Below are 27,217 nucleotides of genomic sequence, written 5' to 3'. Positions count from 1 at the left end.
TTCTCTTTTCCAAATCACATATGAACAATGGAAAGAGATGTATTTCTCAATGACATAAGCTTCATTTCTCTACACAGCATATTTTGTTTATTCCTACAAGGTTTTTGAGACCTACAGCATTAGATGCTGAATGAGGAAATAGAAGTTAGATGTTCAGTTCTGTTTTATTAGCACAAGAAACTTTCTTATTTATTGAGAAAACACAGTGCATGCTGGCAGATCAAGTGCAAGGAACAAATTCTCAGAAAAATAAACCCAAATTCTAATCAGTAAAACCACAACTCTTAAATTTCACAAACCTCAACTTTGCTTTTCTCAGTGACTTTCTCAACTTTTACCAGAACCCAAGTGTTTGAATGTAAACACCTCTGAACAAAACAGACAAAATTCAGTGGTTTATAACTAAGATGGAACATGCCAGTTATGCTTAATTGGCCAAATCTAAAGATTCCTCTTAGAAGCTGTCAATTAAGCCTTCTCCAAAAATTTTTCCAGCCTCTTCATTCCCCACAAAGCAGAAGAAATTGTCCACAAACCCCAGTAGCCTCAGTAACAGAACACAAACTGAGCTTAAGCACTGCTAGGTCTGTACTCCCTGACACTGCCTTAAGAAGAACATTTGTCCCAACATGTGAATGACATCAAACTCTGCTGCTAAAACAAACCTTCCTAGTTTTATGTAGAAAATACTTAGGTTTAAGTAGATACAAAATTTTCATCTCCTATGAGATGTCATTTCACGTGAACTTGGTAAGAAAGCGATAAAACCCCATCAGCTATATCAAGAAAATTTCCTGCTTCTACCTTCATCCTGATTAGGATATTCATGATGGTAGTGAAAATACTTGACATTAATCAGATTCAAAACAATGTGTAAACCTTAAATATTACAATTTTATGTCACCAGTATCACCTATTAAAAAAAGGAAGGATTTTAAAATGTGACTTGCTTATTGCTCACGATACTATTTCCATTGAGTAAGTGAATCTGTGATTACATTGTTTTGACAAGGAGAGGAAAAGACAACAGAAACATGTCTATTGATTCTAAGATTACTTTAAAAATCCAGGAAAAATAAATTTGTAACAAATTTGACCTAGAGGGCTGTCAGTTAGACTTTGCAAGATTGGTCATAATCAAATTTATTTTGAAAGTTCAAATAGACTTAAGCAAGCTCTGATGGAGAGGGTGAGTTTCTTATCTGTTTCTGAAAAGCTGATTGAAGAAGCATATAAAAGAAAAACGTCATTAACTTTACAGGCCTTCAAACCCTCCTGGCTGTGTGCTCAGACAGCAACACTGTTGGGAATACGATCTGGGGAAAGGTAGTAGTAAGGAAGCTTTTTGTTCTTGTTGCGCTCGGTGATGATGCTGACAATCTCATCCAAATTCTTGCGGAATTTCGCCATCGCCTCTTTCACCGGCTTCTCCACGAAGTGTTCATCTGGGTACATGCCCAGAAACAGCTAATTGGAAAACACCAAGAAACCACGCTTTGAGAAAGCAAAGGCAATTCTGTTTCAATATTAAGCCATTTGGCAGACCACCACCCAGAGCCTCACCTCACAAATGCTTCTATTAAAATAGAATCAATCAATATACATCAATATTTAAGCTAGCCTACACCTTTCCTCTGTTGCTGTTTCTCTCCATCCCTACATCTTTCTGGTGCTGGTTCAGGTGTCTACAAGGCACTTCCTGACCTAAAGAGACCTCATCCACTGAAAACCACGCACTTTTACTCAGGCCAGTGGTCAGTCAGATGAGCTTCCTATGCCAATCTCTGCATAGCCACACTAACATTTATGCTGCTAGAAAAAAAGATAGCATGAGAGGGGAATTTACAGCCAGTGATTTAAAAGGAAGATGACTACTTCATTCAGTGACAGTGAAGATTCTGTTGACTTATAGCTGTCCTTCAGGGCTCTATATGACAGTTGTTTTAGTGAGCTTGAGGGTGCTCTGAAAAGTGCACTGCCAATATGCACACTGCCATTGCTTTGGGAATTTTGGGAACTATTTCCCTGTGGTACAAGCTTCTCTGCTAGTACTGCTTTATTCTTATAGAGAAACTGAATTTAAACTACCCTCTGTCAAATTTCAAAACACGTTCTCCAGCGCCTTGAAACAACCAGGTACCTACAACCTCAGACCATGCCTGCACAGCCTTCTGTAGGTTTGTTTTGTTTTCACTGCTCACCCACCAGGCACAAGCCACATGGGGACACAGCACTACTGCACCTTCTTCCCCAGCACTGCAGGGACAAGGAATGAAGAAAACCCTTATGCCTCTGCAGCCCTCTGCCTCCCACACCAGCACCCTTATTCAGCAATGCCATGCTCAAGCTTATGAACTTTGGTTTTGGCTGAGACAGCCTCAGTTACAACTTCTTTCTCAGAGCTGGTTTGCATCTGGCAGAACACAGGCAAACCCACAGCACCGACACACCTCCACAGAAAGGTGAAAATGGCCAAGTCAAGCACAGAGCAGCACAATCTCATGAATCTGTGCAGTCTTGCCATGGCCCTCATGGTCTCACACCTCCAGCACCTAAAGCATGGAGGTTGACTTACTTCTGTGTCCTGGAATTGGCTCAAGGCCCAGACAGCTCCAAGATGCCAACAAGAACGTCCCCTGTCTGGCAGGCTCTCCACAATTTGCTCGATGGTGACTGTCCCCTTTTCTGTTGGAGGAGGGCAGCGCATTGTTGGTGGGGCGTTGGGGATCCAGGAACACCAGTCATACTGCAAACACAGCAAGAGACCACAGTGAAAACCTGCAGTGCCTGGCATTTAGGAACACACCAAATAAATGTTTGCCTCTGTAATATGAGCCCCTCAGAAAGAGGTGATACCAAGGACAGGGAGATGCTCTAGAGAAGGACTGGAGGTGACAAGGAAGTCCCTACTGTTTTGCTCAGGAACTCACAAGAGAGAGAGTTGGGTAATCTAAATGGGAGTATTTATCCTGCTAACCACAGGTATGTGCCACACAGCCCAAATTCAGCAGACTGGCTAAGGCCTTAAATATTTTATTAAACAAAGTTCCCTTCTGATAACCTGAGGCGATTGCCTTTACTCCAGCTTCTCTTTTCCGCAAAATTTCCTCCAAGAACATGCCCACAGTGAATGCCCATGTGGTCAGATACTAACAGAGATAGAGCATGCTGGTTCATAAAGAAATGTGGAATATGGCATGCAGATATGGCCATGGTGAGCAGCAGACTGGGAACTCATAGTCACTTCTGGCCTGGTGCAGTGCTGTGAGATGCTGATGTCTCATCTTGCCTCAGATATGACCCTGAGTTTTGCCACCACCTAAGATGCTGCAGTTACCAGAACTCTTTCTTTCCCAAGCACTTTTTTCATCACCTTCATACACATCCCCTGCTCTGCCTTTTGATTCCATGGCTGAAGATCCTTTTACTGCTGGGCTGCATACCCTCTGTATGCCAAATTAAGAGACGGTTTCTTGGTGGTACTTGAACAGACAGGGTTTTCTGAGGGGGACACTGGGAGCTGTCTCAATCAGTTGTAAAGACAAGTTAGAAGGGAATAGTTGCAGAGGTCCCTGGTCATGGACATGTCACAGCAATAGTGTGAGTTCATTTGACAGCAGGGTCCAGATCCTCTCCAGGGCTCCTGAGCTGCAGGGGGGGACAGGAGGGTCAGCACAGAAAGTGATGTAGGGTATTTGGGAATAACCACCATAAGAAAGATGGTCTCTCTGCTTATCCCTGAGGTCCTATCTCAGAGACCACCTATGCCTGAAGTGAGAACATGCAAAAAACCACAAAAGCTCATAGAATATCTCAGGTTGGTAGGGACCTATAAGAATCATCTGATCCTTGCAGAACTACCTAAAAATAAGCCATCAGACTAAGAGCATTATTCAAATGCTCCTTGAACTCTGACAGGCTTGGAACTATGACCACTTCCCTGGGGAGCCTGCTCTAGTGACTGACCACCCACTCAGTGAAAAAGCTCTATGACTGACAAAGTGATTTGCTTCTGGTTGTTGAATATGCTTTCCAAAATGCCTTGATGTTGAAAGAAACAGCATTTGAAAGGCAGGCTGTTACTATAGTTTCAGGGCAGATATATGTCAGTCAAGGCAGGCAGGGATAACACAGATTACCAGTATGTGGCACACCAAGCATCACAGAGGAAGCTCAAAATTGGCACTTTGTTTGTAAATTCAAGAAATGAGCAGCAACGCCATTTAAATGCTTAAAAAAATTGTTCCCGTAATAAAGTCAACAAAACGAAAATATAGAAACTAGAACCCCTAATCTGATCTTTGGTTCATATGTAGGACTTGAAATTCCTTTCTCAGCTTTTAAATTACTTCAGTTTTCACAGACTTCACAGGGATTTGTAGATGGTTCTGCACTTATTTTGACCAGAAAAAGTAATGTAATTTTGTACGTCTGCTAAAAAAAGCTTCTCAGACCCTGCTCTGGTAGATGCACCTCCCAGCCCAGAAAGAACAGTCTTCCCACACATTCCTACCTGACCAAAATTCACAGCTGCATGCTGAGCCGATGTAGTGAACATGATCACAGTGAGATATTCTGCTAGTGTCTCTCGTGTCCTGATCATCTTAGGGAACCCTAAAGGAGGGAGAAGAAAAGCTTGACCCAGCAATGAAGTAAACCTGCCACCCAGCAGCAACCAAAAAACATGGGTTAGAGGGCCATGCAGCAGTCACTGAAGAGCAGGGCATTCTATGAATCCTGCTGTGTGGTCCAACAGGAGCTCCTCAACCTCCCTGTGCAGCTGTAAAAACAGCCTTACTTCATACAAGTCTGTGAGGCACTGCCACTGTTTGCAAAGAATGTGGTCTTCCATAAGGGAAAGACAAAGTATAATTATGCCTTCAAAAAAGTGTCCCTGTCTACCTACCCTGCAGCAAGGAACTCCCAGAGTCCCCAGGGCAGGGACCTCAGATGCTCCATTTCTCTTCAGTGTGAGCAGGGAAGGCTCATGCCAAGGAGGAAGAGACCATGAGCTTGTATTCACAAAGGTCTGAGGTTCAGCAATCAAATGTATTGCAAGAAAGAGTGCAGGGAGAGTTTATTCGCTGAAACGGGAAGTGAGGAAATGAGAACTTCTGAAAGACAAACAACAGAATGAGGAACAGAAATAGTTGCATTAAGCTGTGTTTGAAGGAGAATAATCAGAGTTATATAAAGAAAAATCAGAATAGTCAGGGACTAGGGAAATATTTTGCAACCAAGGCAACCCCAGGCCTGTATCACTCCTGTCCTCACTAAAGCACAGTCCTGTGCTGTACCCCCCGTCCCAGCCCAGCGTGAGCACAGGTCCCAGTACACCTACAGACAGGGGAAAGCTGCCCTGCCCAGGCTGCCTGTGCCAGCTGCTTCCTACCTCCACCACCAACCTGATGCAGATGTGAACTCAGCCTGTGAGAGGGAAGAGGCACCTCTGGCCAAGCCCAAAGAGGAGAGGATGCACCACCCCCTCCTGTGTCCCGCTGTTCTAAATACACTGTGCTCATCTTCAAAGGAGCTTGGCATTCTCCCAGTCACAGCAGCCCTCCCAGGAAGAAATGGGTGCCACAGCCTCCCTCATTTAGCCTGCTCCCATTCTTTACAGCCCTGCCAAGTCTCCCTTCTCTATGAGACAGCCCTTGGAGCAGCAGCAGTGCAGAAAGAGATGCTGCAAGCCTGGTAGTTTTCCCATCTGTAGTGGCAGTCCTCCCACCAGCGGTGCTTGTAGCATCCCACCCCAGCTGGAGCCCTGGAAATGCCCAGTACTTGTCCCATGTCAAGATGCTTAGGTCAAGCATGAAGTTCTTACCAGGAGGAACAACATTACTAAGCTTTTGCTAAGAGACAACTAGACAAACAAAAATGAACCTTTGCTTGTCCAGGCAGATAGAACCAGAAGCCTTTTATCCACCAGAACATAATGATTGGAAACATCAGTTTTGCCTGGACACCTGGCACTCCAATGTGTGCATGCAACACCAGGGCCATCTGCCCTAGGTCACTGGCTGTGGCCAACAGGTGTTGACAGATATAAATCAAACAGGACAACAGGAAGAATCCTCAGCCACCTCTATAAATTCCTGAAAATCTGCTTGGAAAAAATGTGAGTGGAAGAGAAAAGCAACATGTTTAGGGAACGGCAGGGGAGTATTTGCTCAGGTGAGTGAACTGAGCCATGTTATGGATGAGAGCTCCCATGCCAAGTAATGGTTTGCAAGAAAAGAGAGGCAGTGAGAAGAGACAGAGCAAAGGAAAATGTTTATTGGAAATAATTATGAGTATCTTTTCTTGAAGAGTAGAATAGTTCAGTGATGACACATGATGACAAATGCTGAATAAATGTGAAATGCAGCAATACACTCCTGGGGAGGTTCTTACATATTCTTATTTGGTGTGAGATTTGGAGGAGAGGATTTGATTTTATCAGTCTGCCTGTGTTGGTGGTTCCAACACACAGATACAACCCCTAATGCTTAAAGCTTGAGCCGAGAAAATCAAAGGACCTGTCCCCAGTGCAGAGAGATTACACGAGTTGCCCAAGCTGATAATGAGAATCTGTGTCAGAGGAAGGAGCTGTCTCCTGAGAGATGGCCTGAGCCAGGGTCTCACAGTAAAACTGAGCATCTCCAGGCCAAGAAGAGAGAGGGTCTCTGACTTGTGTTGTGCACTCAGCACTGCTGTCAGCAGGGACTGGACAAGCTGCAGACCTGGCTGGGCTCACACCTTACCTGAGGCTTTCACACCCCTCATTCCATAGACATAGATGTCTTTGACAAAGGCCTGGAGCTCCACATCCTCACACACCACCTCGTCGCTCTCATAGTAGATGTGAATTACATCCTCTGCAAAACTGCAAACAGGAACAGACAAACAAAACAAAATGAAAAGGACCCTGCCATTCCAGAAGATGATCTTCTGACCTTGCAGATGCTGCATGGGGAAGAGAGAAGGGCAAGAGAAGGTCTCAAAACCCTCCCATCTCCTTCCTACAAGCAGTGGGAATAAACAGAGGCAACTTTGATTAATTTAGTACTGTACATGTAGTCACACTAAAACTCCTGGAAAATCCTGTGCACTTTATTCTCTTATTTGAGGCTTTGCTCCTGCCCAGACCTCTGTCATCACATCTACATCCTTTCCTCACTCCATACAGGCTACCTCTTGCATATTCCCATGGCTCCCACACTGGGCAGTGGGGTTCCCCAACTGTGATACCAGTACCATTCTCTGTATGTGGGACACTCCAAAGCTGTTCCTGAATGCCAGTAGTTGACCCCTCCCATTGGACATCCTTTTTGTGAAATACTTCATGGCCCAGGAAGCCTCTCCTGGCAAGAAGAGGTCTAGAGCTGTTTCCTATGCCCACTGTTTGCAGCAGATATCTCCTTCCTGTTCAGTTCCTCTTCTCAAGATGCCTCTTCCTACAAAAGCTTACCATGCTAGCTCACCTCTGAAAGAAAGGCTCTTAAAACACTGAGAAAACAGAAGTAGCTTTGAAAGCAGTGAAAACAGGTAATCCTGCTTTCCTGAACAACTGCAGTTTGTGACTGAGTGACTGGTTAACGAAACTGTGCTGAGATATTCTGTTAGCTCTGCAGGTGCCTTGCTAAATCTCTTGCTAAATATTTTGACAACAAACCATAGGGTGAAACACTTGACTGTAGAAGCTGACAGATGGGATTAAGGCTTGTTACCCAACAGAGATTTATCTCTTACTAAAATATAAGTTTGTACATTTTATAAATTTATTACAATTTACAGACTTTTACAAATCTATTGATATGGTTCCTAGCAGCCAATCAAGAGTTTTCATTGAGGCAGACAAATAACTGCCCAAACACCAAAAGTTTAAGTAATTTTAGCTTCCAGAGGAAGTTAAAGGACAACAAAAACTTTGCAACATGCAGAGAGAAAGCTGCTCTCCCTGAGTTCTGTCTCCATGCATTTGGCACTGGTGCCAGGTGATACAGGAAGGGGATCCTCCTCTCCAAAAAGGCAGTATTTCAGACCCCTTTCCATTCAAATAGAAATTAACATATGAAGTGTGGGTGAGACCTTTTGGGCTGAAGTATCTTTGGGTTGGCATATCTGCAGTTAGATCAGAAACAGGAAGAGGACTAGAGGACTTGACAAGTTTACTGTGTGAAACTCAAAGTTTCTATGGGAACACCTTATCAGCTTCCTTAGGTCTAGGCCATCTACAAAGTGTGAAGTAATGCTGGGGATAGAAACTATTTCATCAGAAAAGTGAAGACTGACACCCCTGCAGAGATTCCTGGTCAGCAGACACACGCATGACTGTGCATGGGTCCATGGGTCAGGATCTCACACACCCAGAAGGGCACTGCCCACACCACTGATAAACCAAATGAGTCACAACTCTCAGCCAAGTTTGAGGCAGCGTAACATCATCCTCCAGCAAAATGAACACCCACAAACAGTCAGAATTGAGCTGACTAAGTACTACCTGGTATTTGAAGGGCATATATCGATCCAAAAAAGAAAACACAGGAGAGAGAAGGAAGATTAAAACAATGGATTACATGAAGAAAACAACCACAGCAAAGTTACAGCTTCCTTTTCTCTCAAATGGGCACTCACAATTGCAGGAAATACTGCAAGATAAGCCCTTGTCAAAACACAGAGAAAACACAGGAGACAAAGATGTCCCCAGAACTTCCAACATTATGCTTGAATCATAAAATTCCTACTTTGTGTACATAAAAGATCTGATTTTTAATGAACATGCTTTTCAAAAGTCATGTGATCAGAAACAGCTGCAACTTATGCCATGCCAAAATACACTGTTTGTTAAATTAAATGCCACTGCAGAATAAAAACCATATAAATCGTCCAAGGCAGTGTTTCAGATTTGAAAAGGAGCCACATTTGGGAGGTTGAGCAGCCTTGCAGTACCTCTCCTTACTCAGAATTGCTGCCCTCCCTGATTAAACTCAGACTTTGCAATTTTATGGCATTTTAAGAAAAGTTTTGTTCCTATCAGTTTATACTTAATTTATTGAGTTTCAAAAGAGACCCATCATAGAAGCCAAGCTTGTATTTTCAGTTCACAAGAACCCTGATGAGCTCACGTGGTTGGCTCAGAGAACTGAGTCCTCTCTTGGCTTGTGCATAGCTAAAAAAAAGACAAATAAATTCCTTTTGCAGGTTAAATTCCATCTCACTAAATTTCTGTGAAATCTTATAGAAGAGTACATACCTATAAAGGGTCCTCTGAAATACAGAATGCAAGAAGGCAGCACTGAAAAAAGCAGGAATTAACAGTCTTTCAGGAGTGTGTGTTTGACTAAATAATTTGCCTCAGATTGGATGGAAAAGAAACTGTGTGGCTAACCAGCCCAGATATTGTCTACAAGATGAGATGAAGATCAAAGTGAGCAGGAAAAAATTATGTCTGTGTCTCTGTGACTTTATTAGCCAATATCTAGAACTATGGTCTTTTACCTCTTTATAGCCTCCCAGACCTTAATGCCATCATCCCGGTAAAAGTAGTAGGGGATATCCTCTTTGCTGTCCATTCCTTTAGCTTTGATGTACTCAGGGAAGCAGAGGGAACTGTAAGTCAGATCCTTCATTGCTTTCTGCACCATTTGCACGTGTCCTCCTCCTCCGGTAGCATTTGCCTGCAGGAAGAACAGCAGGACAGGAACAGTGGGAGATTATGTTCCCTTTGTGCCAAGACTGGCTTTACAAATTTGCAGAAGATGGTATACGGAATCTGTTTGTCAAGGAGAAAACCACATCTCCACACAAAGTACCAAACTGAAGAGGTCTACTGTGCATCTTGACTTCAAGGATCTCACACCTCTCCCATGAATCACTGTTAATATCCACATTTGCACCATAGGTACTGCTTATGCTGGAATACACTAATAAAGTACAGCAGCATCAAAGCATGGCACTCTCTGCAGTCCTGTGCTCCAGAGGCAGTGCATGAGTGAAGGAAGGCAGCCCTGAGGGTCTTAGAAGAGAGCTTAAACAGCCAGTGCTGTTACAGAGTAGTTTAAGAGCAAGTTTTTAGGGATACATGCAGTCACCCTGGAAATAATGCCAGGGGATCAACCCTGCTGGGTTGCTACTAGTGAGGAGTGGCCAGGGTTTCAGTAAATGTTACATTTGAAAAACACACCATGTCCACAACAGAGCACTGCAAAACTCTTCAGTAATCACTGCACAAGAGGTCCCCAAAGTTGCTTTTCTAGTGTATGATACAGGGTTGTAGCAGTTGTGACCTTACATTTACTGTCCTCTGGCTGGCTGCTCATCTGCATTGGAACAACAAATTCTGGAACTCCAGATTCTTGCTGGCAGTTCTTACCCACACACTCATCCCACATGCATGGGGGATGGACATGACACTTCTGTTCAAAGGGATGCAAAGTCTCCACAGTCAGCAGTGGAGTATAGATAACAAGGAAAGGAGTCTGGATTTAACCCCTCTATTCTGCTTGGGTGAAAAACTCTGAAGCAAGGAAGCTATTTTTGGCCAGGTGTAACGAGGACAGAGGTGTCCTGAAACACAGGCTCCCTCATTGAAAGGGCTTCTGAAACCTCCCCAGACTTCCATAGCATGTCCCTAGCAGGTTGTCACAGAGACTGCTGTGTGCACAAGTTGTTGGAATTCCCAGATGCAGCATTCCATTTCTCCCACCAAGAAATGCTTAGTATCATTTGTGAACTTATGGAGGATGCATGCCAGCCCCCACCCAAATCATTGATACAGGAATGACATACAGCTATGTTTCACTGACTCAGATGAAGCTGAGGCTCAGTCCTAGCAGTTCTGCTGCTTATAAAAACTCAAGAAGACAGTCTGGAATCCAAACACACTCTTATGGTCTTGGAATATCTGCCTTACCTACCTGTGATGGAAATTTCCATTTGCAATCACAAATCCCTTTGCTCACAGATGAATAACTGAGTATTCAAAAGAAGTTGGGGACTTAACTCTGTGGATACATATGCAGGAATTTATGTGCACTCCTATTATAACCCAAAGGCACATCAGCAGTGAGTGAGACACTGACTGACATTGGCCAGTTCTGATTTGGCTACTCAGAGATAAAAGAGAACATCTTTAGCACAACAAGGCATCAGTTCTGTGTGCCTGTTTCCCAGGTATTACTTATGTTTGCCCTTTAATAGAAAGGTCAGGGAACAAGGCAATATGTAATGATGAAAGGATATGTACATATGGAACCATGAAGAACAAAGAACCTTGAACAATGATGAACTGACATGAACAGTGAAGATTCACAGAGAGTTTACCAACCTTGTCAAAAAGGCCACACTCACAGATGAGCTGCTCTCGGGCTTTGGTATTGATGGCTATTGTGAACCGCATATGGGGCACCAAGAGCTGTGAAATGAAACAAACAATGAAAGAAGGAAAATTCTCAGATTTAACTCAACAGCAGCCAGATGTAAAGTTTGAAGTCCTGGTGGTTTAGCTGCATCTTATCTTGCAGAGCAGCCAGTGAAACTATTTCAGCTGAGCGGCCACCAGAACTTCCCTTTGGTTTGTCCAGCTGATGTGATAACCACCCCAGCCCTTCCTGCAAGAACTAACCTTGAAGAGGGGATGCACAGCAGGCAGCTGGCGGAACATAGCTATGCTGAACACCTCTGAGACCAAGTGTGTCCGTAAGAGGTGGGTCACTGTCTGGTGGATGTGGAAATCAGATGAGCGGACCCAAATTTTAGCTAGCAGCCAGTCATATGTGGCATCTGAAGGAAGGAAGATGGGATTGTCTGGTCCAGGCTTTTGGCCAAGCTGAAAGATGTAAAAAGAATATGAAACCCCAAGTCCTTCATGTTTAAAGTGAGACATCAAACAGTGTGACCCTCTAAAGACCCTGACAGCAAGCCCACCTGGATTGCAATGGGTACAATTTTTTTCTCCAGATTCTTATACAGCAGACAGATGGGTGCAGCCAAGTACTGTACTGTACACGGGTCTGTTTTATTGGCATCCACACCATCAAGCAGCTCATAGTCCACAATGAAAATGTTTCCTTGCTGTGGGGGAGGAAAAAACCACCAAACAAAAATTAAAAAAGAGAGAGAAACATGATGTGTTTTAATGATACGCAAGCAGCTTGGAACAAAGAATGGGAAGCCTTGGCCAGAGACTGACTTGAGCTTGGTGGTTACAAGCAGCCCCATGCTCACAGCAGCTCAGGAATGATGCCATTGAGACAGCAAGTATCATTGCACAAACTACCTGACTTTGCAGAGTCAGGCAGTGAGCCTTTCGGCAGAGAGCATCTCTGTGTTTGGTACTCATGCAGTGACACTCAGATGCAAGCAAGTTTCATACTGCCAGCTGAAGAGCACCCTGTGTTAACTGTGCAAACAAAAGCAGGGCACCACCCTTGTCAATGCTTAGTGGGTAAGATCCTGTCTGGAAAGGAAGAGGCACCTTTCCCCTCTGAGGCATTCAGTCAATCCCTAACCTTTCAGAGAAAACCAGTGAAAAGGGACTGTTGATCTCCTGGTTACAGCTCTTCCACTGGACCTGGAGACAGGCTTAGCTGCAGCTCCAGGACAGAGGAGAAAAGCCAACAGGAGTACTGCCAGTCTGCAGAGACAAACAGCTTTGCCATGACCTATCACATCCTGAAGAAAGGAGATGTGGCTGCAGACCCTGGAGATTAGAGGCTGTGAGAAGGAACAGGTGGAGCCCAGCCTGACCCAGAGCTGTACCTTCACTTCCTCCTCCAGTGTCAGGTTCCTCTCCAGACTGCATTCCACCATGTCCATGGTCACAGGCAGCTTCTTGGGTATCTCTGTGCATCTCCGGATCAGCACAGGGTTGCATCCATTCAGGAACTGGTAGCCAAACATAAAATCTTCCCTCCAGTGTTGCATCACATATTCTAAAGGGAAAACAAGCCTACAGCATCAACATCTGTGCAGCATCCATATCTACTGCATTGTAGGATTCCTCCTTTCCCCTCTGACCTTTTTGTTACATGGCACTGCAACCTTGAATATAGAAAGCTGCAAGAAAAGGATTCAAAGGGTGACAGATTTTTAAGAAAAATCACTGAAGTTAAATGGAAATTTTAATCCTTGCTTTTCACAATGAGAAGATTTAAACTGATGACAATTTGTTCCTTCATGGTCAGAAGCAATGAGGAATAAAATATTCCACTTTTATGAAGAATACTCTCTTCATCTGTAAACCACTTTCTCAGGTCTTCCATGAAATTTTACATCCCCCTCTTCAAATTCACAGGGCATGCAGTACAGAGAGGCAAGTTCAAAAACGGGTGGCACAAGCAGGAGAAGGGTGCATCAATGTGTGTATGGAGAGAACAGCAGTGGCTGGAGCAGTTTTTGCTGGAGCTGGGTGAGGGAAATTTGGGGGAGGATTTGGACTCTGACTCAGTAAAACTCCTCATTTGTTGTTTTGCTTGTTTGACTATTTTTCCCTCTATTTTTCAGTTGCTGATACAACCCAGATTTACATCTCAATAAAATTCTAGTTTTGGACACTCCATCTCTGTATTATTACATATGTAGTACTACTGGATATTTTCTATATGTAGTGTTCTGTTTCGTAATGTCACGTTGTCACTTAAGTTAATATGAAAAATCCCATTGGTGTCTTCAGGGGAAAAAAGATAGTGAAGTTTTCCACTACTGGCTAGTTTTAAACAAGGTAGGACTTCTTCTGAAAGCAATTAATTTTTCTAAAAAGGGTAAAAGGATTAAAAATATACACCCCAAGGGAATGCAGGGATAATTTTAAAGAAGTCTCAACACTCACAATGCTTTTCCATAAAGCTGATAAAAAGTTAAGTTTATGCCAAATTACATTTACATTATCTCCATCAACTGCCTAATGAGTCTGGAGCTGTATCTGAAGTCCACATCAAGGAAAAATTGACTCAGCACCTTGGACAGAAACTGCAAAAATGCCTTGTACCACCTGTGTTTCTGCCAGGGCTTGTAAAAAAGAAAATTGAGATTTGTATTAACATAACTGAGACAGATGCTTAATGTTTAAATATAACAGAATTGGAGCTTTCCCCATGAGTATGGAAATGTTATTAATGAAGCTAATTGTAAATCATATCTAATTCTTGTGCTAAAAGTACTTTAGGAAGCAATCCTATTAAATGTAATAAATTGCTGTAATTAGTTTTTAATACTTCTGCTACTTTGTGTGCTTGGGTTTATATCCAAGAAAAGCATAATTGCTCTTATTTCTGTGACCTGATCCCTAGGCAGCCTGAAGAAGAGTAAAACTTCAGAGAAGGAGGGAAAACCATTTTCCTTTGCAGAGTCCAAACAGCCTATTCACACACATTCAAGGAGTCACACATTAACCAATTTAAAGTTTCTGAGCATCCATTATATCCAATAATACAGAAAGATAAAAGTAACCATGGATTGGTTGGGCCTGGCTCACAAATTGGAAGCTCCCCAGTCTATCTCTACAGAAATGGTACCATGAACTTCAAAACCCCTGACTGTCTGCAATTCTTTCTACTGGGTTTTTAAGAAACCTTTAAGATTTATGCATTGAAAAGGGTTAAAGAAAAGCAGCATTTTGTCTTTGATATGTCAATACCACATGAATGGATTTTCTAACAGAATGGAAGATACTGCAGAAACTGAATGTACATTAAAGCAAAAGTGAAATTCATACTCTTAGACAGGGATTTTTGTATTCCAGTAGGAAGATGTGACTATGAAATGGCAAGCACAGGAGGATATTTAATGCAAAATGCATAAATAATTCTGACATATTTTTGATAAGCGACATTTTGGACAAATGCCACAAGCTTTTCCAGGTCTAGCTCACACTAATTTCCAGTAAGAACATGGTTCCTTGGACTGTGGTCTGATGACTTATCCTGGTCTGCACCAGGACCAGGTGAAGAAGTTACAGTTTCCAGGTCATTCCCAGTTCTTTGTGACCCATCCCCAGATCTGCTGGCCTAACAGCAGAGGCTTTCCCATCTGGAATGACTTCTGTCAAAATAACCCCTGTGGGGAAAAATTCACCCCTGAGAAACATTTCAGCTGCCCCAAGTCACTGACACAAATGGCCCAAGGGAACCAACTGAGAAGAGTTACAGGTCTGTGAGAGGCACAGGTCTTGTGACAGCAGAGCCAAGCACTGGTACCCTCCCCAGGTTGCAGCAGGGTTGGGAAGCCAGGACTTTCAGCAGCAGTGCAACTGAGCACATGGTTGGGACATCAGACCTTTGATCTAGACTGTGTCAGAGGCAAGGGGGTCACCCTTGTACGTGCCCTTGACAGAGAACACTACCAGACTTCCCTTTCTGGAGATTTTCTGTGTGTTCAGATTAACTGGGACATGGACAATCAAACTTTCAAAAATGCCTTAACAGCTACCATGGTCTGAAAAGTTATCTCTAGGTTTAGACACAAAATGCTTATGAAAATCTGTCCTATGGGACTTGAACACGCTTGAAAACAGATTTCTAAAAGCCAAAAGGGACCATGATGCCCAGCTGCCCTGACCTCCAGCACAGCTCAGGACAGAAAATGCCACTGAGCAATTCCCAGTAATTCTAGTTCCTTGTGAGATCATAGGTTTGTTTTTAAGTCTTGTGGGTTGATGGTGTGATCAGCGCTCTGAGATTACAGTTTATTTACTGGAGAGTAGAAGAGCAGGTCAGCCACATCCATCATAATCAGATGATCAAAGACAACTAATTAGTCACTCTATGACGCAAACATGAGCAAATGTTGATAAACTCACCAGAGATTGTGTTGCTGATTCTCACAAAGATCCTCTCAAAATCTGCAAAATCACTCCAGGAGGACTGGAACATGTGCATGAAACGGTTGACATAAAGATTCTCCATCCTAAAAATAAACCAGACCAAAACATAACTGAAAAAAATAATCTCCAGCTTTCTCAATACCCATTCCTATTATTTTCCATGCTTTCATATATCTAAACACAATAAACCTTTAGTAATGGAAGATGGGATTAGTCACCCTACAGAATTAACATTGCAGGCTGTATCTTTACACACAAGGTTGAAAGGCACATCAAGGGTCCAACTTCTGCTATTGCATTTACAGAACTCCATTCTAGAATTGTTCTCAGCAGCCTACAGTGGCATTACAAAAACTGTAGTCAGAAAAGCTGGGGCTTCACGCACTGTCAGTGGTTAACATCAGTTGAGAGTGCTGAGCACTACTAGCACCAGTTCACAAAGTGGTATGGTGACACAGAGAGACTGAGAAAGGTGCACAAAGTGCGAAGATAAATAATCCAGAACCTGTCAGCCCCCATTCCTAAAAAAAAGAACAGGTACTATGAGTATCTGCATGACCAAGGCTAGACTGGATCCCAAAAGTGTGTGACCTGAGTTTTTGAGAGCTTTCTATTTACTTGAGCTGCTGGATAAACTTGATGCTCACATCAAACCTCAGAAACCAAGGCTCTTGGCTGAAGACATCACATGAACACAGTGGGCTGGTAGCCAGAAATGTTTGACTTCATCTGCTAATTCAGCAAATACAGCACAGCCAAGAAAGTTCCCTTTATATGAAATGACAAGTCCTAAATTATTGCGTAAATGCTGAACTGCTGTTATTAGGTGGAAATCATTTACTTTGACAGGAAATCAAATAATGAATTTGAAAAAGAAAGCTGTCTTCCCACTTAAACTTCAAACACACAAATAAAAGTGCACAGAGCACATGAAGATATGCAGGGTAGACAGCAAAGTAAAGAAAAGTCACAGCACTGCACTAAAACCTTCCAAAAAGAATTTGAGGAGAATCCCAGGAGATTGGATTTATAATCAGCAAACATACAGAAAAGTCTGGATCAGAACTCGCTGGAGAGGACCAAAAGCCTGGAGAAACAGACAGTGGATATCTGGAAGGAGGGCTCTAGATCAACATGACTACAGCACAGACACAAGAGCTACTTCTGCACTAAGCCCAGATGGGGTGCATGCAGAACGGGCTGCTTCTGCTGCTGCAGAATGCACTCAAGGTGCCTGGAGGCATGTTGGGATGTAAAAGGCACACTTCTAGGCTAGAACAGGTGATGGCCTCTCCAGAGGTCTTTCCAGACCTGACAGGGGCACAAAATCATTGTACAAGGATCAAAGCAAGGGTAACCGTGGGCAAGACTTTCTGGATAGGGACCAGGTATCTGAATCACAGATGAACTTCAAGAGGTAGCATGACCATCACCAGAAGGTAAAATTATTTTAAAGAACATAACTCAATAGCTTGACAAGAGTTACTTAAAATGACTCATTTGAGAGTTTCTACTAAAGGTCCTGCAGAGTCTTTGGCCTCCTCCAGAACTGCTCTAAGATTGGAAAACATTTGACATATAAGCAGATATGTGCTGCTTCTCTCCTGCCCAAGGTGCTCTTCCTACCTGAGGCTACTGATCAAAGCAAGCAGTAGGCACAGCACCTGGGATCTGGTCACAAATGTGCTGAATGCCAGGCACACATCCATTCTCCAATAGGAGGAAGTTCTTCTCATTTCCTATCTTGGAAAAAACTACCAAAGGACATATGAAACAAAAATCTGTTCTCCTCAAGAAATCAAGGACTTGGGAGTCTCTGGCCCACACTAGAAACCAGACCAAGAAAAAAAAAGTCAAAGTCAGAGTTGTTGGTAGAACTTAATCTGCCCAAATGCAATACTGGTCCAAAATAGCTACACAAGCCTGCATTTCTGGCACAGAATCCAGGCTGAGAGTTTCCATTTGCTAGATAGTGCAGGTCACGTCAGCACCAGACACCTTCAGGATTATCTCCACCTACACTACAATTAATCCCTTAAACTTAGAGAGTTATCCACTGTCCAACCTTGCAACAGCATAAAGAATATCTGACACATATCTCCCTCTAAGTTAATTTTTGCATGTCCCAAGAAAAAGGGCTTTCCCCTCCTTTCCTCCACTACTTCCTATGTCTCATATAATTCTCCAGCTCTCACATATCCCCTTAAAAGTGCTTTTTGCCCACTGCTACACTTTGCAGCTCCACACCTGCCTTTGGATTTTCAGACACAGTTCTCTGTCTTCCTTCCTGCTGCACTCCAACTGCACAGAGGCCCCATGCCTTCCCCCACGTTTGTCCATTCCTGCAAACAGCTGTTCCAAGATCCCAAAGCACATCAGGATAGCTAGATAAGGCCCATCAAACTCTTCTCCAAAGATTTTCACAATTCACTTGACCAGAAACATAGGTCCAGATTTTTCAGGCAAATGTGCCAGACAAGAAGCATTGCCATTGCTTGGAAAAAAATGTGTTTCGCATCATAGCAGTTATCCAGAATGGCTGGCTGTCAGCAATACAGTTTCAGGTTCCTATTTTATGGGGAGGGCCCCTTACAGCCAACGACAAAGATAGATGTCCCGGCACTCTGTTGAGTTGCTTCCAAGTTTCACTTGGAAGTGACTCAGGACCTCTGACAACATGGCACAGCCTGGCAGGATGGGATTGCTGAAGAGGAATGCAGCCTCCAAACTGCTCATGTCTCCCAAGGGCAAACCCCTCATCTCTGGCATTGAGATCTTCTCTTCTCTTCACTCAGATCTTCTGTATGAGCTGGGAAACAGCTGATCTGCACTGGGTAACACCATGCTGATTTGACTCTGCCTTGGCAGTGGAATTCAGCTGCATAAATGAATAAATAAAATACCCAGAATGCTCTGACATATAAGGACCAGTCTTGTCTCACGTCAGAATTCCACCACCTGATAGTATGGTGGGATATCTGACACAGTGTGGTATGACCTGGGCTAATTTGAGACAGCACAGAAGGAGACTCACAGGTCAAGCTCAGAGATGTCCCATCTGTGCTATTCCAGAGCTCTGCAGGATTGATTATTCAGGCTCATCCAATGGCCATGCAAAGTTTTCCTCGATGACACGACATGTGCAAGTGGCTGACAATAACTTGTGTATGTGACCAAAAGATTTAATTACCATCAACAGTCAGAGGAGAAAGGTATCTCCAGAGGGGAATGCTGAGAACTCAGTGAAAAGTCTCAGGTGCCTGTAGTCCTGCTGATGCTTTTCACCATGTCTCCTCCATCTGTCTACAGCCAAACCCATGGCTAACTAGAATTCAGAGGCTCAGTCAGCTCCCAGTGTGAAAAACTTAAATATTAATAACTAAAAATTAAAATAACAAATCCATTTAAATTCCTGTTTTCCTACTTTGATTGGCTGCTGATCCAGCTCTTGGAGAAAATAATCAAATTTTGAGTTTCAATGAAACCTAAAAGGTGATCAGAGCTTTACCTGCCCCAAAGGAGATTCTGCAAACTCCTGAAGTTCCACAAACACTTACGCTTTCGTGTAGTTCAGAATGAAATCAATTCCCTTCTCATTGTCAAACTGGATGTCACGAGGCAGCTCACTGTGAGAATGGGCATCGATGCTCAGGGGAAAGCCTGGATGCCACTCCTTCCAGCTGAGAAAATAAGAGAGGCCTGATTATAACCTTATCAGCATGGGAGCTGTGTCCTTATCTCCACTGTTTTGGTGACTCACTGCTATAAAGGAATTTTGTGTCAGACTCACTTAGGCCAAAAAAAGTGATTTACACCCATCAATACCTACCAGTACCACACAGAATCCTGAGGCAGACTGGAAGGCATCTACTTGGCCAGCTACCTTCCCAAAGCTTGAAGTAACTTAACACCTGTGATATTTCTACACTTGCCACATTTGGGTGAAACTGGCAGTAGCTTCAAACGTATTATGAGGGGAGGGGACAGAGAGACAGCTGCCCAACGCACGCTCATTCTTGGGACTACACTTCTGCAGAACTGAGACAGCAGCTAAAACTACTCAGGCATGTACTTAGATTCCTTCAAAAGGCACTCTCCAGGAGTCTTGATTCTACTGTTCAGCCTCCTAATGGTCATGGCACATATTCTTTGCCCCATTTTTATTTCTAAACCAAAGAAAGTGAACTGTAAAGAATACTGTTTCAATGGTGTTTCCAAACTGCCTGCCACACACAGACTGCATTGTGTATTATCAGCTGTGCATCAGAATTTTAAGTAGCTATTTCCCTGAAATTACAAATGGTTTTGCCTTCCTTCTTGCATATGTAAATAAAATTTTGTGGCACACCTCTTTTGGAACCATATCTTCTTCTGCTTTATTTCCCGTAATTTCTAGGGAACAGCCTTTCTTCAAATGAAACAAACAGCACGTACACCAAGCCTCAATCCATCAATTCTGAACAGACCCTTTGCCCTGACCCTTATTCTCCCAACAAGAAGATACAAGTGCAAGAAACTTTTGTAATTTTAACAGATCACGTCTCTAGCAAAAGGCAATGTCTAATACCTTCTGGAGTTACCCTCTGAGAAAAGACAGAATTTTCTCATCATGACACTGTCTAGGAAAAAATTTATAGGGCGGCATAATATATATGTGATATATATCTATAATACATATGTATATATATATATATATATATACACACACATATTTGAAATAGATATGTATAATATACATGTGAGATTTTTATATCTCACAACTGTGTTCTGTTAGCACATTCCAGTTCACTCAAACAGAGCCAGGTTTTCACTGTACCCTGTACAGGAAACAACTCAAGCTACCTTGGTGCAGCGGCCAAAAAGCTCCAGGACAAGCTGACATGTTCAGATCATGTTCTGAAACTGCAGTACTGCTTGTTAGAGGCAAATGAAATATGCCTTCAGATTTTCCTTGAAAGCACAACAGTGTGCCGGAAGGCCCACACAGAGTCTGTATCACTGAGTTCCCACTGAAGTCTTCCAGACAGGCTTGTGTGAGGTACAAGTATCTCATAATACCACTCGCACCAGCAGGATCATCACTTTACAATGAATTCCATCTAAGTAAAAACCACATATGGCCAACATGGCAACTTAGGTTTTATCTTATCCAGCAGCTGAATAATTAGAGGCATGTGATAACGTGAATATGCTTTGCCAAACTCTGACCTGATGAGGACAGGCCCTGGAGCAGCGGGACACTCACCGGTACATTTTCTGACGGGATTCGAGCTCTTTGCGTCTGTGCTGCTTGAGAATCTGAGTCTTGTCATCCCGGGGGAGCTTTGCTGTTAGCAGGGAGAAGAGACAGGGTTATGAGGTTCCTCTGCCTATCACCGCCCAGGTGTTGAGAAGGACAGCAAAGTTTTCAAACCTTCAAGATTCTGATCTATACCTTTACAAAGTTTCTGTGGGAAATGCCTACATGATCCAATGTAGTGCTTTTGAGTAGGCACACAGGTCCTTAGAGAACCTGAGGAAGAAGAGAAGCTCCTGACTTGGTGCTTCCAAGGGGAAATTAGCTTAAGCTAGGAACATCTGTCTCAAGTGTATATAAATCCTGGATTTCTAATCTGTACACTTGCTTTACATATCTAGAATTACATGGTCTGAAGAGGGTCACGGGAGCTAATTTTCCAGTTCAGTATCTAGAGGTATTTCCATCAATAAGAGAAACCACAACATTCTCTGCTTAAAGACATCTCCAGAAAACATCTCCAAGCTTCTCTCTCCTTGAGCAATGTCTCCCCTGTCAGCTTGGGGCAATAATCATATCTTCCAGTCACAAGGGTAGAAAGGAAAAAACAATGAGACTTCATTTCCAGACATTTTGCTCTTCTGACCATGAATTCAACATAACATTAAATAACACAGAGACTTCCTCAGTGACCTGAGAAAGGACAAGGGACGAGACTCACTTTACATACACAGATGTGGAGGCAGATAAAACCAGTAGGAGTTTTATGAGAAAAGCTGTTTGGGGTTGGGGTTGGAAATATCTGAGGTAATACAGCTGATAACACATATGGCTAATGGTTTCCAGATGATTGTGCTCAAATCACGAAGAGAGTTCCACTTGCTCTTGCCCTTTACCTCACCATACTCTGAAAGTCACGCAAAGCTGCCTTCCATCGAAGTGGTACAGTTGTTATAAAACAAATTATGAAAAATGGAAAGACCAAAAATAATCTGACACATAGTTGTTATTGCAGGACAAAATCTTCAAACACAAAATTCCCCAGCCAGGAGTAGCCAAAAACGTTAGGGGAATATAAACGTTTATTTCTGCCACCTCACACTTGGTTCAGCTGTTTGCAGGCACTCATGCTGCAGAACACTACAGCAGTCAACCCACCCCAGGTACCAGAGAGGGGAACAAGCAAACATCAGTGACAAATGTCTGCCCAAACCCTGGTCACAGCAAGTAGGTGTCAGGGACACTTAAAAACACTTGTTTTTCTCAGTTGGTCACCATTACTTGAGCAGTCAAATCCATCACCCTCCCTTGTCCTGGCCTTGACAGCATGCAGAGAATGAATGAAAAGTAAGCTGCTGTTTCAGTCTGCACCCGCTGAGTAACTTTGGGATTTTACTTCACTCTCATGAAAACAAGACAATTTACAGGCAATTAATCATGGGCCACTTAGGAGCTTAATATGAAACAAGCAGGGAACACTAATGCTAATTAGATCAAAAGGGGATGAGGAGTAGTCAAAAATTTGGCATTAGGGTCAGCCTTCAAATTCAAGACCAGTGTAACAAGCCAGGATCAGGACTCTTCCTTGTATATGCTTCCCAAAACATCCAACCCAGCTGCCAGTGCCTCGCCCAACAAGCTGCTCAGGAATTATTCCTAGCAGGGAAAGCCCATTCTCTAGGATGCAGCAGGGGACTGGCAGTGGGTCCTCACTGGAGAAAAGATTGTGAGGTGCATGGAGAAATGGGAAGGAGAGATGGGAGAATTCCAGGTGTTCTGCAAGAAATCTGGTTTCTAAAAGCTCTCACCTCTCCCATCTCGAAGGACAACCTCCTTTTCATCTGTAATCCAGCGGTAGCATGGGAACTCCAAATAGTCACCCACTGGTGTTTTAACTGTAATGTACTTAAGGTACCAGTCATCCTGGTACCAGTATCTTCGTTTCTCAATTTTTATTAGCTGAATTTCTCCAAGGTCTTCTTCCACAGTCACATCATAGGAGTCAACCTGCAGAGCAGAATACAGGCAGTGACCCACTGCACGTGAAGGAAGCACCACCAGCCCTACACAGGCATACCTAGTCTTTCCTCTTCCTGCTTTCCAGCTTCTTGTGGGTGAAAAAGGGAAGTCCTATTATTGGACTGTAGTGCAACAGAAAGGTGAAAAAAAGAACAAACAACAACATGCAAAACACTTCAGAAATGGAGAAACATTTTTGGATGCAACCTAAAAACCGTATTACTCCTTGTAATGTTTGCATGTCTTAGAAAAACATGCAGGGCATGAAACCATTCACTGCTCTCCTAGCAATAGCTGGAGGAGGTACTGCTGGGACACATCTACTCACGCAACTGGAGTGGAAAGATGTTTAAAAGATTAAAACATTGGACTAGGAATTTAAAGACCTTTGTGTGTTAGTTATCTGTGCTTCAGACTAAGGACAATATCCAGGTTTTCCAAATCCACTTTGTCTTTTGCTTCCTGGTCTTCTTCAGTTCTCCCCTTTCAAAATGAGGACAATGGCACATTTTATATTTGTACAGCTAAAATTTGGACAATTATACATTTTATGTTTGCAAAAGGAATTTAAGTACAATGTAATACCTAGAGATATGTACACATAAAATTTAAATTAAAGAGCAATATGAATTGGATCCAAGGAGTTGATAGAGATGTCACATTGACAGCCAGCTTTCAAAAGAAACTCATTCCTCTAGTAATAACCTACATGCCTATATTACCAGAGCCCTAAAGTAGTTGTTGATGTAATGCAAGAAGGACATGCAATTAATCCAAATGATCCTGGAGGTTTTTAATCTTTTTATGACCATCACAGTTCCAAATTTAATGGCAGTTCTGAAAGGGTGGGCTTCCTCCTGGAATCTCACATAGCTTCTGCTGCCTCCAAGCCAGCACTGCCATGGGCTCACCTCCGATGACAATTTTGCTAATACAGTAAAGGTGTGTCAGGTTACAGACAATGTACAAGGTGCAGGTAAGAACCGACACTTGGTTGCTCAAGGTTTCTATGACATTTGTTGTTTGAGGTCCCTTGGTAAACACCAGGGTGGCTGCACAGTGAGCCAGAGGTAAAAGGAGCTTTTATACAGTTTGAGTGCAGAGTGAGAGAGCACAAGTAATGAACACTATTGGACTGTCCAAACTCCTGTTCAAGCAATTTAATCTCATGCAAAACCTGAGTCTGCTCTCTTTCTGAGGAGAGATTCCTACTGACCATTCTTATATTGGAAAAAGGATGGCACAGACAACTTCTCTTTCTATAAGCACAAAACTCTAAGTGGAAAGAGCTCTATTTCCTTTCTGGAAATACATGTTAGTAGTTTTCTTTCAACAAAAGTAAAAAAGAAAGGGGAACAGGAAGGAAAGAGAGAACTGAAGGACACCATAAAACTTTGTAATCTCTCAGCACCAGTGGAATTTACTCAAAAGACACTGTGCAAAGAGCAGAAACTATCACCTTCAACATTGCCACTGCTCAGAGCTTGAAGCAAGTCAGAAAAACCACAACTGTGCAAATTCCTTCAGGCTTTTCCACATACTTTTCCTTCAGTCAACATGTGCCATGCAAATCTCTTACTCAGATCTGGCCCATGCCCTCTTTAATCACATCCAGTAATATGCCCAATTTGCAATAACGCAAATGAAGACATTACAAGGATAACGGAACTACAGACCCCGGCCCAACATTTAGAAAAAAAAAGAGCCCAAACTCAGAAACTAGACAACAACAAAATAATACTGCAAAATACTGCTCATTCACCAAAAACTTATATTTGTTTTAGAAATGGATTTACAACTGAACTGCTTTGCAGAAAAAAAATTATGAAGATGGTATTAAAAGAAACACTAAAGGCAGAACTGTGAAAACAATTGCTACATTTTGCAAACCAACCAAACTCAAAGTCTTCTGGCCTGTTTCAGCTTTAGTTTTCTGGTTCTGTACTGGTATTTCTCTTTTCTTTTTCCCTTGCACAACATATTATTAAGACACATTATTAAGCGTTTTGGGCACAATGCAACCTGAACAGGTGCATGGAAAAACATGCTGCATTCCCCTAGAAAACCTCCTCAAACCCTAAACTTAGCAGATTGTACTGCAAGTGTCCAGTGAGCCAGACACTTTACAGAACACACCTATTCTGATGGTCCACAATAAATGCACGCAGAAAAACTGACTGCTACTTACATCCTGTTTGTTGCTCCCTCACCCAGTGGATTTATCTGTGCTCCTGCTGGATCTGGTCCCACAGCAGCTTGCCAGTTGCTGCTGGGCAGATACAGAATGCTCCCATGGAGGCACTTTCTTCCTGTGACAGGATCCAATCCAACTGGATGCTCAGAGTGCTGCCAGGCTCTCCATCAGAGCCACCTGAAACCCCTTCTGCAGCCCAGGAATAGGATCAAACTGCCTGGTCAGTAAAACCCTGGGCAGGGCTCAGCCCTCCTGGGAGCAGTGCCCTAACCCCAAGTCTGCAGGACAGCCTGAGGTCTCCTTTAATCTCTCTGGGTAATGCTGTTCAGTTTTGCCTAAAGTACATGACTATTCAGCAGATAGAAGAGAAACAATGACTGGATGTCCATTGGGGAGATTCAGGTGACAAGGTCTTAAGCTAATGAATGCTTAATCATAAAAGAAAATTAACTTCAGCAACAGTGTCTGGTAAATATCTGGGGGACCACAGCCACACCTGCCATCAACACCTACTCAAAATGCTGACTTTTCTGAAGTGTGTCCATGATGTTTAAGACCGAGGAGATCATGGATCTAATTCAGGCTGCGAACTGCACGGTTGAAAAAACACACCTCAGGGCAAAGCAGCACCATGGCACTGAAGACTCGCTTGTACATGTGGGGGTAGGTCTAACTTCAAAATTTCTGAATATCTTTTTAAAACTTCCAAAGGGGTTTATATGTCATCAGACCTTCTTGAAACTGTGAATTTGGTTTCCAGGTGAAATACACATTTTGAAAAGGGAAAAAAATAGAAAAGTCTATTATTTTCAGAGTGGACAATAAGCAAATAAATAATTGCCATCCTAAACCAGTACTCAGAGTATAAGCAATTACATTTGGATAGTCCAAATACGGTGACAGGACCCCAGAGAGGACAGGGCAGAGCAAACAGCAGAAATCCGGGTTAAGAAGAAGAGCGCAGCTGATAGCCCAGGCACCACTTCGTTCTCACACATTCATGCTGTTTTTCAGCTTCCACTGACGTTGCCCTACACACTTCTCTTGGCAGGCATTGCAAGTCCCACTGGATGCTCTTACCTCTTTGTTGAATTCTTTGGAGATAATAGGGCTCTGACTATTCGTAAATACTGACCCTAAACATCACTTAAAACTCACAATTTTTTTTAGTATTCGTAAAGAAAGTACGAGCAGATCTGAAAGCCCTCACTGAAAGTCAGAACCGAAGAAACTTTCAGAATCTTTCCCAAGGTCTGACTGAGCACAGCCGGGGCTGACTCCTGGGCAGGGATGCGGATGCCGGGCTCGGGGAGGGAGCGGGTACCTCAGTGTCGGTGTCCCGTTCCGGAGCACCGGCACACGGAGGGAAAAGCCCAAAGCGAGCCCGGCCGTGCGCAGCCCCGGAGCCGCGGATGCTGCCCCGAGCGCGGCTCCGGGGGCACAAGGAGCGGACGGGACTCACCGCGCCGCGCTCGAAGTCATTGTAGAATGGCTTGTCCAGAAGGTGCCTGTCGCTGCAGCCGTCCGTGCCCTGCAGGGTCAGGTACACGTAGTCGTCGGTGCCCGCGAACCACTGGCTGCCCGTGGCCACCGTGACGGTGTAGGACGGCATGGTCCCGGCGGCTCGGCTCGGTCCGGCTCGGTCCCACCGGAGCTGCTGAGCCGCGCTCCTGCCTTCAACCCGACCGTGCCCAGCGCCGCCGCCTCCTGCGCCACCGCACAGGGCGGCTCAGCGCTGCCCGCCCCTCGCCCAGCCCTGCACACCTACCCGGCATGGCACAGCTACCCCAGCCCGGCACACCTACCCGGCATGGCACAGCTACCCCAGCCCGGCACACCTACCCAGCCCTGCACACCTACCCGGCATGGCACAGCTACCCCAGCCCTGCACACCTACCACAGCCTGGCACACCTACCCCAGCCCTGCACACCTACCCGGCATGGCACACCTACCCAGCCCTGCACA

The 27,217-nt window shown here is 43.7% G+C and overlaps 1 protein-coding gene across 2 annotated transcripts; it reads right to left on the bottom strand.

Annotated features, from left to right (window-relative positions):
* Positions 1–145: 145 nt before the first annotated feature.
* ALOX5 (arachidonate 5-lipoxygenase) lies at positions 146–26,938 on the bottom strand. Of its 2 annotated transcripts, XM_033066803.1 has the most exons (14): positions 26,714–26,938; positions 22,847–23,045; positions 21,048–21,129; positions 19,360–19,482; positions 15,779–15,885; positions 12,742–12,914; positions 11,908–12,054; positions 11,606–11,809; positions 11,309–11,395; positions 9,481–9,659; positions 6,744–6,865; positions 4,514–4,614; positions 2,576–2,746; positions 146–1,467 (listed from the first exon to the last, which is right to left on the bottom strand). In XM_033066803.1, the coding sequence occupies exons 1-14, from the start codon at positions 26,861–26,863 to the stop codon at positions 1,288–1,290; spliced, it is 2,025 nt and encodes a 674-aa protein (XP_032922694.1). In that variant the 5' UTR covers positions 26,864–26,938; the 3' UTR covers positions 146–1,287. The 2 variants fall into 2 exon arrangements, with proteins under 2 accessions (XP_032922694.1, XP_032922695.1); XM_033066804.1 differs by lacking the exons at positions 146–1,467; positions 2,576–2,746; positions 4,514–4,614 and adding an exon at positions 4,912–5,114.
* Between the last annotated feature and the right edge of the window lie 279 nt (positions 26,939–27,217).

This window comes from Catharus ustulatus, chromosome 8 (genome assembly GCF_009819885.2).
Source record: "Catharus ustulatus isolate bCatUst1 chromosome 8, bCatUst1.pri.v2, whole genome shotgun sequence".
Classification (NCBI taxonomy): Eukaryota; Metazoa; Chordata; class Aves; order Passeriformes; family Turdidae; genus Catharus; species Catharus ustulatus.
This window is presented reverse-complemented; position numbering and strand designations above follow the sequence as displayed.